The sequence below is a fragment of the Paramormyrops kingsleyae genome, chromosome 21 (assembly GCF_048594095.1).
Source record: "Paramormyrops kingsleyae isolate MSU_618 chromosome 21, PKINGS_0.4, whole genome shotgun sequence".
Classification (NCBI taxonomy): domain Eukaryota; kingdom Metazoa; phylum Chordata; class Actinopteri; order Osteoglossiformes; family Mormyridae; genus Paramormyrops; species Paramormyrops kingsleyae.
In genome coordinates, this window is record NC_132817.1 from 10,768,677 (window position 1) to 10,782,034 (window position 13,358).

The following is a 13,358-nucleotide window of genomic DNA, read 5'->3' on the forward strand; positions in this document are numbered from 1 at the left end:
AATAATATACAGGCAGTCACCAGGGTAGAATGCCCAACTTACGGACAACTCATATGTACAGACAGACTGCCATAAAACATATTATAGTAAAAATTTGAGTTATATACAATAGTTCATAGTAATGAATGCACGCACAGTTTGTGATGCTCATGGAGATACTGCGTGGCCTCGGCAGATCATCAGCTTGACGTTCAGTACAGTACTGTATGTAGTTACTTTTATTATTACTGTATTATTACTATCGTTGTTGTTGTTGTTATATACTGTATTATTATTACTATCGTTGTTGTTGTTTATACTGTATTATTATTACTATCGTTGTTGTTGTTGTTATATACTGTATTATTATTACTATCGTTGTTGTTGTTGTTATATACTGTATTATTATTACTATCGTTGTTGTTGTTTATACTGTATTATTATTACTATCGTTGTTGTTGTTGTTATATACTGTATTATTATTACTATCGTTGTTGTTGTTGTTATATACTGTATTATTATTACTATCGTTGTTGTTGTTGTTATATACTGTATTATTATTTTTCCGACTTACCTACAAATTCAACTTAAAAACAGACTTAGAGAACAAATCTTGTTAGTACCCTGGGGGCTGCCTGTACGTGAAATTAAATCCCAACCCCCCCACTGCAGCACCTGGCTAGCTTGAACTCATCAGTGAAAACACACAGTTAGACCATATCCATATACACAGAGCTTTACTTTAGCATAAGACAGATTAGATCTAAAAGACACAAGGAACAGTCACCGGTTCAACTTGTTAATTGTAGCCCCATTCAATTACAAAAAAATACGATTACATTATTATTATTATTATTATCATTATTGTCATTATTGTCATCATCATTATTATTATTATTATTACAAACTTGCACAAGAACACAGGCTTCCATTCGAGATGCATGATAAAGTGCCTTTTACAATGCAGGCATTGCCACTGTCAAACAGTGAGAAACCCCTGAGTTTCTGGTGAGTCTTGCCACATCCAGTCAGCCAATGAAACGTGCACTTAGCCTGGGGGGGCGGGACAGAGCAAAGGCTTCATTGTGAGAGGGCGGGGTTTCTGGTGACTGAGTACTGCCCATTATTGCTTTATTAATAATGATCTCTGTGATAGGCAGCAAAACCCAAAAACTACAGGCGTGCAGGGCCGTCGCTGTGATCACCGCACACGAAGCTGGTACTTTCAGCTGGTACCATTTTCTGCTTTTGTCTGTGCTCTAAGGATCGCGTAAGCACTACTGTATGAAAAATCTACTTGTTCTGGAGGATTCTGATCCACTTGTCTGGCCCCTATCGCTGATTCACAGGCTCTGTGAAAGTGCTGCAGAAATCCAAGCACAGGAGCTTCAGTGCTGTCATCGCTTCTGAGTCTGGCCAGGATAAGCATGCACAATAGATACAGCTTCTCTGTAGCATTTATGAGGAGCTGAGCCCATTAGCAGAGGCTAAGGTACAGTGGGATTGAACTGCATTTGATTCCTGATTTTGCTAACCCCTCAGACAGTGTGTTCCATGACATTTCAAAGAATCTTTTGCCCCCAGCGCCCCTGTGGTAAAACCAGCTTAGCCTAGACTGGTGTTAAGCTCCCCTCCTGCACACCCTCCTGCTTGTGACATTATTGCTGAAGAATTACGTCATGACCATAAGGCTACGGGTGGAGCATCGATGAGAGCCGTTCAACCTTGTCCAGCCCAAATGACCTGAATCGATCAATACCTTCTCATTCACTGCTGTCTAGACTCAATGACTCTCTATGACATTTTGTTCCAATGCCATTTTTGTTAGGTATGGTGTCATTAATAACCCAGGGCAAACCTGACTGCTCCCTAATGGATTGGAAGCCCATTATTCTTTCGGGAGACAATTTAGTCTTGATGGAAGAAGACATTTGTTAATACCCTAGCAAATAAGATTTGAACAGGCATTTATTACAATAGGGAGCTAAGTTAGCTTTATAGAACCAACCCACATATAAGTGACCGATTACTGGATCTTTGGAGATGTGTTTTGACAAAAAACATCCTCAAACCAATAGTTTCCTTCATTCCGTAGAGCTCTTTTTGGGTGTCTTCACACCATCTGAATAGCTTTCCAAATTCTCCAAAGGCATTTGCTGCTTTGTGAGAAAGAAATGTAGGGAAACCTCATTCTTAGCCACCGTGGATAACAGCACCAAGGTCTCTCTGGAAGTGAACACGGGGAACAGCAAGCCTACTTAGGACTCCTGGGGGCAACGTTAACCTACAGCCATGATGATGGGGTCTTTGATAATGCTTGCTTTTTGTTTACAAACAAAGAATCATAACCAAGTTGTGGGAAGAACGGCCTCCTGTGTTTTTAATGGGCAGACTGTACCGTCTCAGAGGACGTGATAGACATCTCCCTCTCCCAGTCTCCATGACATCAAGGCACACTTCAAGACTTGTGAATCCCATCTCCTGACCTGAGCCCCCCCCTCTGCCGATCGGGGCTGTCAAACGTTCTTGCCGGGCTTGACGTCCCCATTTCGAGAGCTATCTCTCTGGAAATCTTCCTCTTCACCCTCTTCATCGTCTTCCTTCTTCTCGAAGTAACGGTCATAGAGCACAAACACCACTCCCATGAACCAAGCGGATATGGTGCCCCCTGAAAAGATGGCGATGCCCACGGCGGTGAGGAACACGTAGTCCCAGTAGTCGAGCCCCGGGTGGCAGTCCTCACGCAGCTGGTAGCCCACATCCGCCAGTCGCTGCCCCACCATGTCCTGGGGGCTTTGGCATAGAGTCACCCCCTGGTCTGCAAAGCACAGAGAGAAAGGCCCCCATCAGGCCAATGCGGCAACACGAGGGTGTATGGAAATGGCAACATTCAAATGCATAAGCTAGGAATGAAACTACAGAAGGGAATGCAGATCAAAGGCTGACAATGTGGAAAGAAGAATGAACAGCAAAAATACATCTTACCAGCTGAGCCATAGTTCTCGATTTAATGCTAATGAAGCAATATAATCCAATTCAGCATGAAAAAGATCTCTGCTATCTTCTTGTAATAATCCTATTAAATATGAGTTTTATTGCTGTCATGTGATGGGGAAAATAGATATTTCAGCATATATAACGTGATACATGTTATATACCCTCAGTATCACACAATCATGAGAGAAGATCTATCCACTTGAGTATAAAGTAATACTCAACTGGTTGATTGAAACTAAATCTTGGTCTGGACTTCGACTCCCTAGGCCTGAATTTCCCACCTCTGGAGGTGGCAGACTTATTTTCCCAAAAACAGCCATAGTCCAAACGTGGACAACCAGTCTAAAGCCTGGCCAAACAGGGTAAACACTGAATAACATGGTCAGGAGACAGGCAGTGCGTCACAGGGAGGAAGCTGGCAACTCGGAGGACGGCACCAAATCCAGAGCGCAGGACAAGAGCCGGAACGTCCAAAGGGGTGAGAGAGATACACAAGAATGCCAGCGAAGGTAACAATTGCTCAGCATGCCGGAACACGCACCGCATCATAATGAGGTAAGTGTAACTAGGCACTTACATGCATGCAGTAAATGAGCTCATGTTATTATTAGAACAGAGCGGAGCCCAGCCAGAGTGGGTGGGGCTAAAGTACCGGAGAACTCAGGTGTGACGCTTGCGTGCGTTAAGCTGTACATGTAAAAAAATATCAGTCATATCATTGCCTGTGATATTATGTCATTTGGAGGCTTGAACTCTTAAAGCACACAGATACCGCAAGAATCCACTCATTACAAATAGTCTGCGAAATATCCTCCCAAGCAGGAATTTCAGGGCAAATGTATATCTATGTTTTAGCAAAGATCTCTACTCCTAATCTCTCATATAAAATCTGTAGATGCTCCCTAATGGACAGTAGATCTGTAGAATCTGTATTCTGTAGATTCTTTTATCCAAAGCAACATGTTTTTTTGGAGAAAGCAATTGTGGTGGGGGGTCCTGCTCAGGGTTCCAGTGCTGAAATCATACTGGTACCCCTTGGATTTGAACCAGTAACCTTCTGATCACAGGCATACTGCCCCTCCCAAACATTCAGGCTGCATGTGGAGAGTCTTCTGCCACGATGGAGATGCTGGGGTGTCCAGCACTTCACACACACAAAGCATACACTGTGCCAGTGAGGTATGCCCCCCCCCAACACATAGACAATAACTTTAAAACCCCCTGAATCACTGGCCAGAAATTTAACTTTATTATTGTTGTATTAGGTCGTATGTATTATTACATGTATACAGTGCTTAAATTATGCTGGATCCTGCCAGAATGCATTCCTGGACACCTCTGTTTTTGACTGATTGTGTTCTGTCACTTTTTTGCATGGATCTGGCAGCTCTTTAGTTAAACACACAAAAACAATAACATAATAAAAATATCAAAAATAAGTATGTATTTTTATTTATAGACCAATACTCACAGAATTTCACATTGTTTATAAGTTATTCTTAAAAATACATAGCATGATTTCTGCACTGTGTTTTGTGCGCCTTCCGGGACCTGTGGCCGCCTCAGTACCCCTCTGCTCTCATATGCCCTTCGCGTTCCAGCACCTTCTGATTTTCAAATTAAACACTGCGTGCATGTATTAAGAATTATCATTATTAATGGAAAAATGTGTGCTCCGGGACCAATTATACATTATAACATTGAAAGGAATGTGAAATTGATTCATCTTATGAGAAGTATTCAAGGAATGGGTCAGTCTCTCATAAGGGGGAGTCAGTCTGCTTGTGTGAGTGTAAAACACTCTGGATGTGGTGAGATATAACATTACCAATGAAATGGCTGCACTGTGACTGCCAGTCGGTCATGAAAAGAGTAACTGAGACCCAGAGGTGGAGATTTCAGGTCCAGAGAGTACAAATCCAGACCAAGATTTGGTTTCAACCAACCAGTTGAGTACTCTGTGACTGTGACCTCTGCTGAGACCACAAGTACTTTCCATTGTTTCAGACACAACATCAAAAATCAGCTAAAAGAGATGACAATCAGAAGCATTGCTGGAGTAGTTAGCATGACCATGTGTGGTAGTGCTTGGCATTTCTGTGTGTGTGTGTGTGTGTGTGTTAGTGACTGCAATCAAAAAACAAAAAATGCCAAAAGTGTTGGATTACGTTTGGTTACTTATGGTTAAGGTTCGGGCTGGGTGGGGGTTAAGGTCATCATGGTGGGATTAGAGTTTTACCCACAGAAATGACTGGAGAGTCAGATAATATAATGATAATAATGCCGATAATAAATGGTAATATAGATACATAATCTGTGTGTATGCGCGTGTGCATGCGCTTGGTGATGGACCAGCCCCCCCCCAGGCTCCATGCTGACTGACCTGGATGACGACAGCGCGACTGCATAAGCTATCAATGAGCGAATAAGCGCCTCCTGAGATAAACACAAACTGGCAAATCGCTGTCCCTTCTATTCTTAGCCACAGAGGCACCTTTTAGCAAATAAACACACAGCTTCCATTGGGTCCATGTGGAAGCCTTTCAAAATCTCCAGCTTTAATAGTTTGATAAAAGAAAGGCATCATTTTCATCTGCATATTACCAGAATTAATGGGTTTATTGACAGTCATTCTTATACCATGCTTCTCTGTCTGCTGGATACAGGCTATGAGTGAAGGTCGGATCCTTAACTACTGTGCCTGGTACTGCAAGCTCTGTAAATCCCCCTTCACCTAGGCAGTGTTAGGTCACATGGGCCAGTGATGCGAGAAGTACTGCATGATGTATCTCCTCTACCTCTCACTGGGGAAATGTGCATAAAACAGGGCATGTCTCGACAGGTGTGCACATGTAAGTGGCCTCCCTTCACTCTTTTAAAGGGCCCCCCGTCGGGCAAATGACCGCCGCCTTCACTCACGGATCTACGGCATCTGAGATTAATGGGGCAGTTTCCCTTGCCGAGGATGGAGGCAGCTGGCACAGCCAGATCTCTGCTTTGTCTCTGCGGGCACGTGCCGTCGGTGGCTGGCAGCAACCTGGGAGCTTTGTGCGAGAAGTCAACGTCTTCATACCCCCCCCCCCCCCCAGCTGCTGCCTGGGGGCTTCACCCACGAGTGCCCCATCCCAAATGTTATTATTAAAAGTGCCCAGTGCTAACGTGGTGTGGCAGGCTGGCCGTGTCATTAAAGCCATGTCGGGGGAGGGTGGGTGTCACGTAAACCTTCAGATGACCAACCAGAGGGGCGCTGGCACAAGGCAGGGCACCTAAAATACAGCACGACCCCCCGTCTCTATCACCGCTTGGCACGGTCCTGACATCGAAATTATCCACTGCGTTTGCCATCCTCTTCATTTCCATAAATACGTCACACACACTTATTCTGCGAATACCTCTTTCTTAAAAAGAATTATTCATTTAAAAGATGTCATTCTCTCAAAGGGGGAAAATAAACAGAATAAAGCATGGATTCGGGCTCCGTCCCTTTAAATCCATGTCTCTCCTGACGGCTTCACTGAGCTCTTGTGGCCAATGGAGTGCTTTATTTTTTTGTCTTTTCTGAATGTTACCCTGAAGAGCTACCCAGCACATCAGAGCCCTCATCAGGGAGAGGAGAGACGACCCACACGCACACACACATACAGTACACACACACACACTCGTTGTGGCAAAGGGCGGTGCACGCTTCTATTTTTGTCAATCCGAATCTGTTGTATCCCTCTTTTTCTGCCCATTAGCATTGTGGGTTTCTTGTGCGCTTAGGACACCAAGAAGCTGGACAGGAAACGCAATCAGAAAGCAGACAGCCTGCAGACTGAAAGGGCAAAGTCTCACCTGAGTCCTGCAGACAAAAATTATTTAGATTTTAGTTTTAAAACGTGTGACATTTAGTGTCGATAAATAAATCACTACAGCTATCCAGTGTTACACATTAAAGTAAATCTCTTCTGGACTCATTTTCATTTTCTCCATCTAACGTTCTGCTGTCATATCACTACGCCTCATCCTTTTGAATATGTAAAGTTAGATCTCTGTCCTGGATGCTGGAATCTCCAGCTGATTGTGTCCTTTCTGGTTGATATTCTGTTACAACTATTGCTCATCCTTTTTAATATGTAAAAATAAATCTCTCTCCAGGACACTGTAATTTTTGAGGGATTGTTTATGAAAGCCAGCAATCTGCTGTTTCACAGCTCTGGCTGTGGGGGGCGCCGTTTTTGGCCTGACGCGTCACTGCACTCTGGGTGCCATCGGGTGGCTTTATCTCACCAGACAGACCATCCATCCGTGTTAGACGGTCTTGAACGGCGAGAACTGGCCACTCTGCGCCCTCGCCCTTCCTTTCAGATACTATCCTGCGGTCACGTCCATCCCATTGACCGCCTGAAACGCCGCAGCTCAACATGGGAGTTTCTAATTCGGCCGTCCCAAAATTAGGCCTGAGGGTCCTTCTGCTTCTGGGCCGGCCGCATGCTGCTCGTGCTAACACAGCCTATAGGCTTTCACCCCCCTCAGGTAGAGAATAGACTGGCTCTACCCAGCCACCTACCTCTGTCTCCTCACCCACACTCAGCTCCCTGCCTCTCTTCAGCTCTCCAGAGCATTGCTTGCCCCCCCAGGCAGAACATCTCATCGGCTTCCTTCAAATGCATAGGCTCAGCTGTACTGTAAATGCTGCTATTTTTAACGCCCCCCCCCCCCTGCCCTCTCTTCCCGAATTGTGTAATTGCATATGCTAATCCTCTGTGCTAGGGGAGGGGTGGGGGGTGGACGTGGCCCATGATGAAAGCAGGGTGCCATGGCTGAGGTCAGGAGTGCAGAGGCACTGCACCTCCCCCCCCCACCCCACCCCACCCCACCCCACATCCCCTGGGTCCAGGAAATGAAAGTGAACACAAATATACAGGATCTGCCTGGGTGCAACACAACAGTGAACATAGTGAAGCATTATCTATCTATCTATCCATCCATCTATCTATCTATCCATCTATCCATCTATCTATCTATCTATCTATCTATCTGTCTGTCTGTCTGTCTGTCTATCCGTCTGTCCATCCGTCCATCCATTCACCCATCCATCCATCCATCCAAAGGTAAGTGACATTAAAACAGAGAGAAGTCTTGGTCATTAAAAATAAAGGATAATTAGCTTAATGTTAAACAGTTTTGCTGCTCATGTGTATTGCGCCGTATAAACGAATGCCTGACTGGGTCTGCTTCGGTATGAACCCCCAGGCCCATGAAGGCACGGTCATTGGCCGGCTCCGGGCCGCACCCCTTCCAAGCAGGATCGACAGCGGCCCCCGGAAGTGTCACACTGGGGGAAGCATGCAACTGATAAACAAACAGCGGGGAGCACGTTGCCTGTGGCGGTGGGGTTATCTAACAGGTAACCTGATCACCGGCACAATGTGTTGATCCTTTTTCGTCTGCTTGCTAGGCCCTGGCGCCCTCAGAGTTTCCAGTCCTATGAATTTTTAAGGTGAACCGGCGTGCGAGGCCCCCCTCCCCCGGCCTTGGCAGCCCTCCTGCCCCGCACTGCGCCCAGCGGGTCACTCCACTCACACAGCCGCTGGCCCATGCGCTCGGGTGTCTGGAACGAAAGCTGTGTCACTGTCCTCGTTTCCTGGGAGGTTTGCCGAAAAAGTGACAGCGGCTGTGAGCATCACGTAATGAGAAGGTTGCGGAACATCCTGACCTTCCGACCTGGAACGCCCAACAATAAGCTTGACCAACCCAGAACTGGGCAGATGTCAGCCGGTCGCAGGCTTATTTTTCATTATTTAATTTTTGAAGGAAGAATTTAGAATTTTTTAAAATTCTGGCCCACCTTTAGCTTTCATGGCCTGACCTGGTTCCTGAAGCAAAATATACCTGAAAGGGCCATCATAATTTGGGACCAGGACCGTCTTTCGTATGATGAAAATGCAATGCTGAAGAGCTACAGTATGAATGCTATACAGCAGTAACCCTCTAGCTTCAGGCGAACAAGCAGACCGAAAAAGTCATTAATAAACAATAACCGAGAAACAAACGTGCCAAAACATTTTCTCGTAATACCTGTAACGCTCCCCGTAACTCAATATGGGCTGTCAGATTCTACATCAGCTGTCACCGGGCACATGACTTCCTGCCTGCCCGGCGTGGGGAGGCGGGGCAGATTAAACATGTCGAGTCACACATGTACACAGCATGTAACGCGCAAAAGGAAGCCGGGGTCTCCGAAGCCCTGATACGAAACTGCGCAATGCGGGAGCGTACATCTCCCCCCCAGGACCATCGCTTCAAAAAAACAAAACACCACCTTGTGTGAAGCCATTACAAAGACCTTTGTGTTACTGGGAGCTCTCCAGAAGGTGGGTCTGTGCAAACCAGAGCATCTGTGTAAACTCCCCGTTACATAACCACGATCTTACTTCCCTGACTGAAAGGAATCTGAGTTTCGGTGCCGTCGAGTCGGGGAGGGCAGTGTGGGGTGTTTAACACGGTCGATGGTGCTCCCGCTTCCCTACAGAGGAATGTCATTTCCTGTGTGCAGTGGATTGGCCCGTCCTCCAGTGCTGCCCCTAACCTGCTAGCATGCTATGTTTTTAACCCCCCCACCCCCCCCACAGGAGGCAGACCCCAGGGGGGTAGGGCTAATGAAACTGAGATGGCGTGTGCAAACCCGCCTGGACCACACCTGGGTGAGCAAGGGAGGTGTATCCCAGTAGCTTGGTGAGGTTTACTTGACGTCAACAGATGGGGGAGGGGGGGTAGGTAGATGGGGCTGGGGAGGAAGATCCCCCAGTTAATGCACACAATAGTCACCCCCCTGCTAGGCTTTGACTCACGTAGACCACAGCAGCGTGACTCACACGCTCTAATTCCGCGAAGTGGCTCCCTTCTTCCTGATCCAGCGACTGCCTCGCCGGCCGTCCTACTCCAGCCCATCTGCGCATACCAAGCTGACCCCCCCATAACCCCTCCTTATGCGCTCGACAGCCAGTGGGCAAACGCCGTCACCCCTGAATGTCAGGCAATGTCACACCCTCCCTTCTAACCATCATTCCCGCGCTCGGCCGAGCTCCTCAAAGCCGCCCGTCAGTGTCACAGTGGTTGGTCCTTCATGCCAGAGCCCCAAACTCTAGAACGTTCTCTCCTTGACTGCTCCACATTCTCTGCTTTTAAATCTGACTGAAAGACCTTCCTGTTTAATGAACACTTCTCTTCCTGAACTGCTTAGACGTTTATCTTTTTTTTCTCCTCATCCTTACAAAGTGACCTTGGGTTTATGAAAGGCGCTATATAAATGTAATCTATTATTATTATTATTTGTTAAGGAAGTCCCTACTATGATGTAACAAAATATAGCAGCATGTTCAGATAAGGAATAAAGAAAAATAAACCCGTTACTGGGCTGACTCTGACCTCAGTTAGGCTAATTTGCTCCCTGTGAGCCTGAACTGGATAAGCTGTTGGAAGATGTATGTATGGATGGATGGATAATTTAGCTGCTTGGCAAACACATTTATCCAAAGTGATTTATTTGTTTGTGCGGCAGGATAATCACCAGCGTGTAACAGCAGAGCTCTTTATGTTAACCCACTACCCCCTGTCTTAAGATTTAACGTTGAAATAAGGTCATAACTCAGTAGCCGAATTTACCACCATTTACCAATAAAGGATTTATCTCGTTTCCTGGGATGATTTGTTTTCAACGGTCCTCATGCATGTGCCGATATGCACTTTGAGATTTTCTCTGTAAAATGTAAAGTGCATTATAAATTAAATTTATTATTATTATAACCGCGCTCCGGAAAATCACTTTGGCCGCGTCCGTACTGGAACGTTTAAAACGATTCCGCTTAGCGCTGCATAAACCACGTCAAACACGTGCATCTCTCTATATTTTACCACAGCGCACCGTGCCACTTTTTCTAGCACAGATTCCACTGCTACCTACTAAAGTTGTGGCTAACAAATATACAAGAGATTTGACCCTGGGATGAATAATGTTTTATCTTTCTCGAGAAAAAAAAGCACGAGTCTAGAATACTACTACTATTTTTAGGCCTACTGCTACCATTACCACCACCACCGATAATAATAATACTAATAATAATAATAATAATAATAATAATAATAATAATAATAATAATTGGGATCCTGCAGCTAACAATGATTGGACAACTAATAATAGATAAAATTACGTGTTTATGTTGGGGTGTCCTACCAATTCCTAAATTATATGGTACACAGTTGCAAATAAGTTAACACAAATAGGCTTATCTAATCTGACGCGTTTATAATAAACACAGATGTACTTTTCCCTATAAGTCTGAAACGAAGCAGACAAAATAGTTCCCTTGAACACTTATGTGGCATTTATTTGAAGCACAACTGTTCACTTTGGCACTGCAAATACAGATCTGTATGACCCCTCTGTACCACAGCAGGAACAAGAGAGATCAAGTTTTTACTGACTCGCAATTATTCTTGGCAACGATCCTTTAAACACTGGTGTTCGGACTCTAGTCCTCTTGAACACACAAACAATCTCACCTTAAAGAGTATGTTTTTAAAATAATCACTGCACTTCACTACAAAAACACGTTTACCGAGCGTGACATGCGTACGATTTGCGGGCGGATTTTAACGCGTTTAGTGCAATGTAATTTTGGAGGTCATTCTTGCTATTCCGAAAAGTTTGAGAGGCTGATGCCGGAAGGGGTCGGGATTGGAGCGGAGGGGACCTTTTTCTCACCTTGAAACCTGAATGGCTCGAGTTGCATCCAAAGGCAGAGGTCTTCGTTATCGCAGTCGCAGCGCCACGGGTTGCCGCTCAGGCCCAGGGCGCGAAGGGCAGGCATGGTGATGTAGGAGGTGATGTTCAGGAGGGTCAGGTTGTTCCTGCTGATGTCCACCACCTGCAGCCCCGTGTTCTCCGCGAAGGCTTCCGGGTGAACCTCCGACAGACCGGGGTTGTCCGTCAACCTCAGCATCACCAGGCCGACCAACGCGCTGAAAGTCCTGTCGTCTACCACCGTCAGCGCGTTAAAGGACAGGTCTAGGAATGCAAGCTTCTTGAGGTTCCCAAAGGTGGATTCTACGATCTCGCTGAGGGAGTTGTTGCTGCAGTCCAGGTACACCAAGTCGGACAAGTAGTTGAGCTCCAGTGCTGGAAGCTCCCTAATCAGATTGTTGGAGATGATGAGCTGGCGGGTGGCTAGCGGTAGGCTGAGGGGAAACTCAGTCAGGTGTTGCCCGGAGCACTGGACCACGAGCTGTTCGTCGCACACGCATCTGTCCGGGCAGCCCGCGGTGAAAACCGGGGAGGGTGCCACCCCCATCACAAAGATCAGCAGAAAGACTAGCCTCAAGGACTGCGCGCTGGGATCGTGGAGACGCATGCTACCGCCGAGGGCTTCATTAACTCCGTCTGGATAGGACCACAAATCACTCTCGCATTCCTCATTGATCTGTATTGCTTGATGTGCAGACTATGACTGTCTTTGTCCTGTGGAGAGAATATTATGACTGTCAAACTGTGTGCCTTACCGCCCGATCGCAGTAACGCACACACAGAAGTCCTCTTTTATTTCCGAAGATGTCTGAATAGCAAGTCAAATGTAGTGCCTTCCGAAATGCCATAGCTTCCGTCTCTTCTCAAGAAGACTTAAATTATTTATTCTTTGTCATCACTGCGAAAACTGCTTTTCAATTCGCTTAAAAAAGAAATAATCTACTTATTTCCTCAGAGACTGTCGCTGTTATTCCTACACGTCCGTCCATCTCCTGATTTCTGTTAGAGTGCGATAACTGTGACTCCGAAATTAGCTGTCTTGCATTTCAAGTGCGAGAACATTTATGTGTGCGTGCTTGTTTATTACAGCTTCTGTTGACCGGTCTGCCTACTCCCAACGCAGCTGTGTGGATCGGCAGGGAGAGATACCCTCTCTCTCTCTCTCTCTCTCGCTGTGTGTGTGTGTATGTGTGTGTGTGGAGAGAGAGAGAGAGTTGGTGGAGTGGGACATGCCAGTACAATCCAGACAGTCGCTGTCACCCAAGCGGGATATCTACAGCTGTGACGTAACCAGGTGTAGACTGTTTATAACACCTCAAATGTGATGCGCGCCCACAGTAAATAACCTAGATGTGCGAAATTTACTAACAAGTGTAAAGGAATAGCCTGGTCATATACAGCTCGCCTTATAAAAAAAAAAAACACAGAACCTTCTTCTGTCTTACCTAAAGAGCGGTATTAATCCTACCGCCTGGAACGGTGTCTCGGCACCGGACATACTGATGAGGCTTATCAGTGTTCCTCTCACTGCTTCAGACACTGTCTCCCGTCAGTCAAAACACGTTACTGGTACCGGACCCACTATTAAATAGCTCGT

At 46.0% G+C, this 13,358-nt stretch overlaps 1 protein-coding gene across 1 annotated transcript; it reads right to left on the reverse strand.

Moving 5' to 3' along the window:
- Positions 1 to 699: 699 nt before the first annotated feature.
- Positions 700 to 12,918, reverse strand: LOC111847524 (leucine-rich repeat-containing protein 52-like). Its single transcript, XM_023818773.2, has 2 exons — positions 11,723 to 12,918; positions 700 to 2,797 (listed from the first exon to the last, which is right to left on the reverse strand). The coding sequence occupies exons 1-2, from the start codon at positions 12,366 to 12,368 to the stop codon at positions 2,496 to 2,498; spliced, it is 948 nt and encodes a 315-aa protein (XP_023674541.2). The 5' UTR covers positions 12,369 to 12,918; the 3' UTR covers positions 700 to 2,495.
- Positions 12,919 to 13,358: the final 440 nt, after the last annotated feature.

What these genes read in the sequence shown, in the direction of transcription:
- LOC111847524 (XM_023818773.2), bottom strand. Translation starts at nt 12,368, where the DNA reads ATGCGTCTCCACGATCCCAGCGCGCAGTCCTTGAGGCTAGTCTTTCTG. An exon ending in CGAGCCATTCAGGTTTCAAG is followed by an intron (nt 2,798 to 11,722) that starts GTGAGAAAAAGG and finishes TGTGCTTTGCAG; the next exon opens with ACCAGGGGGTGACTCTATGC.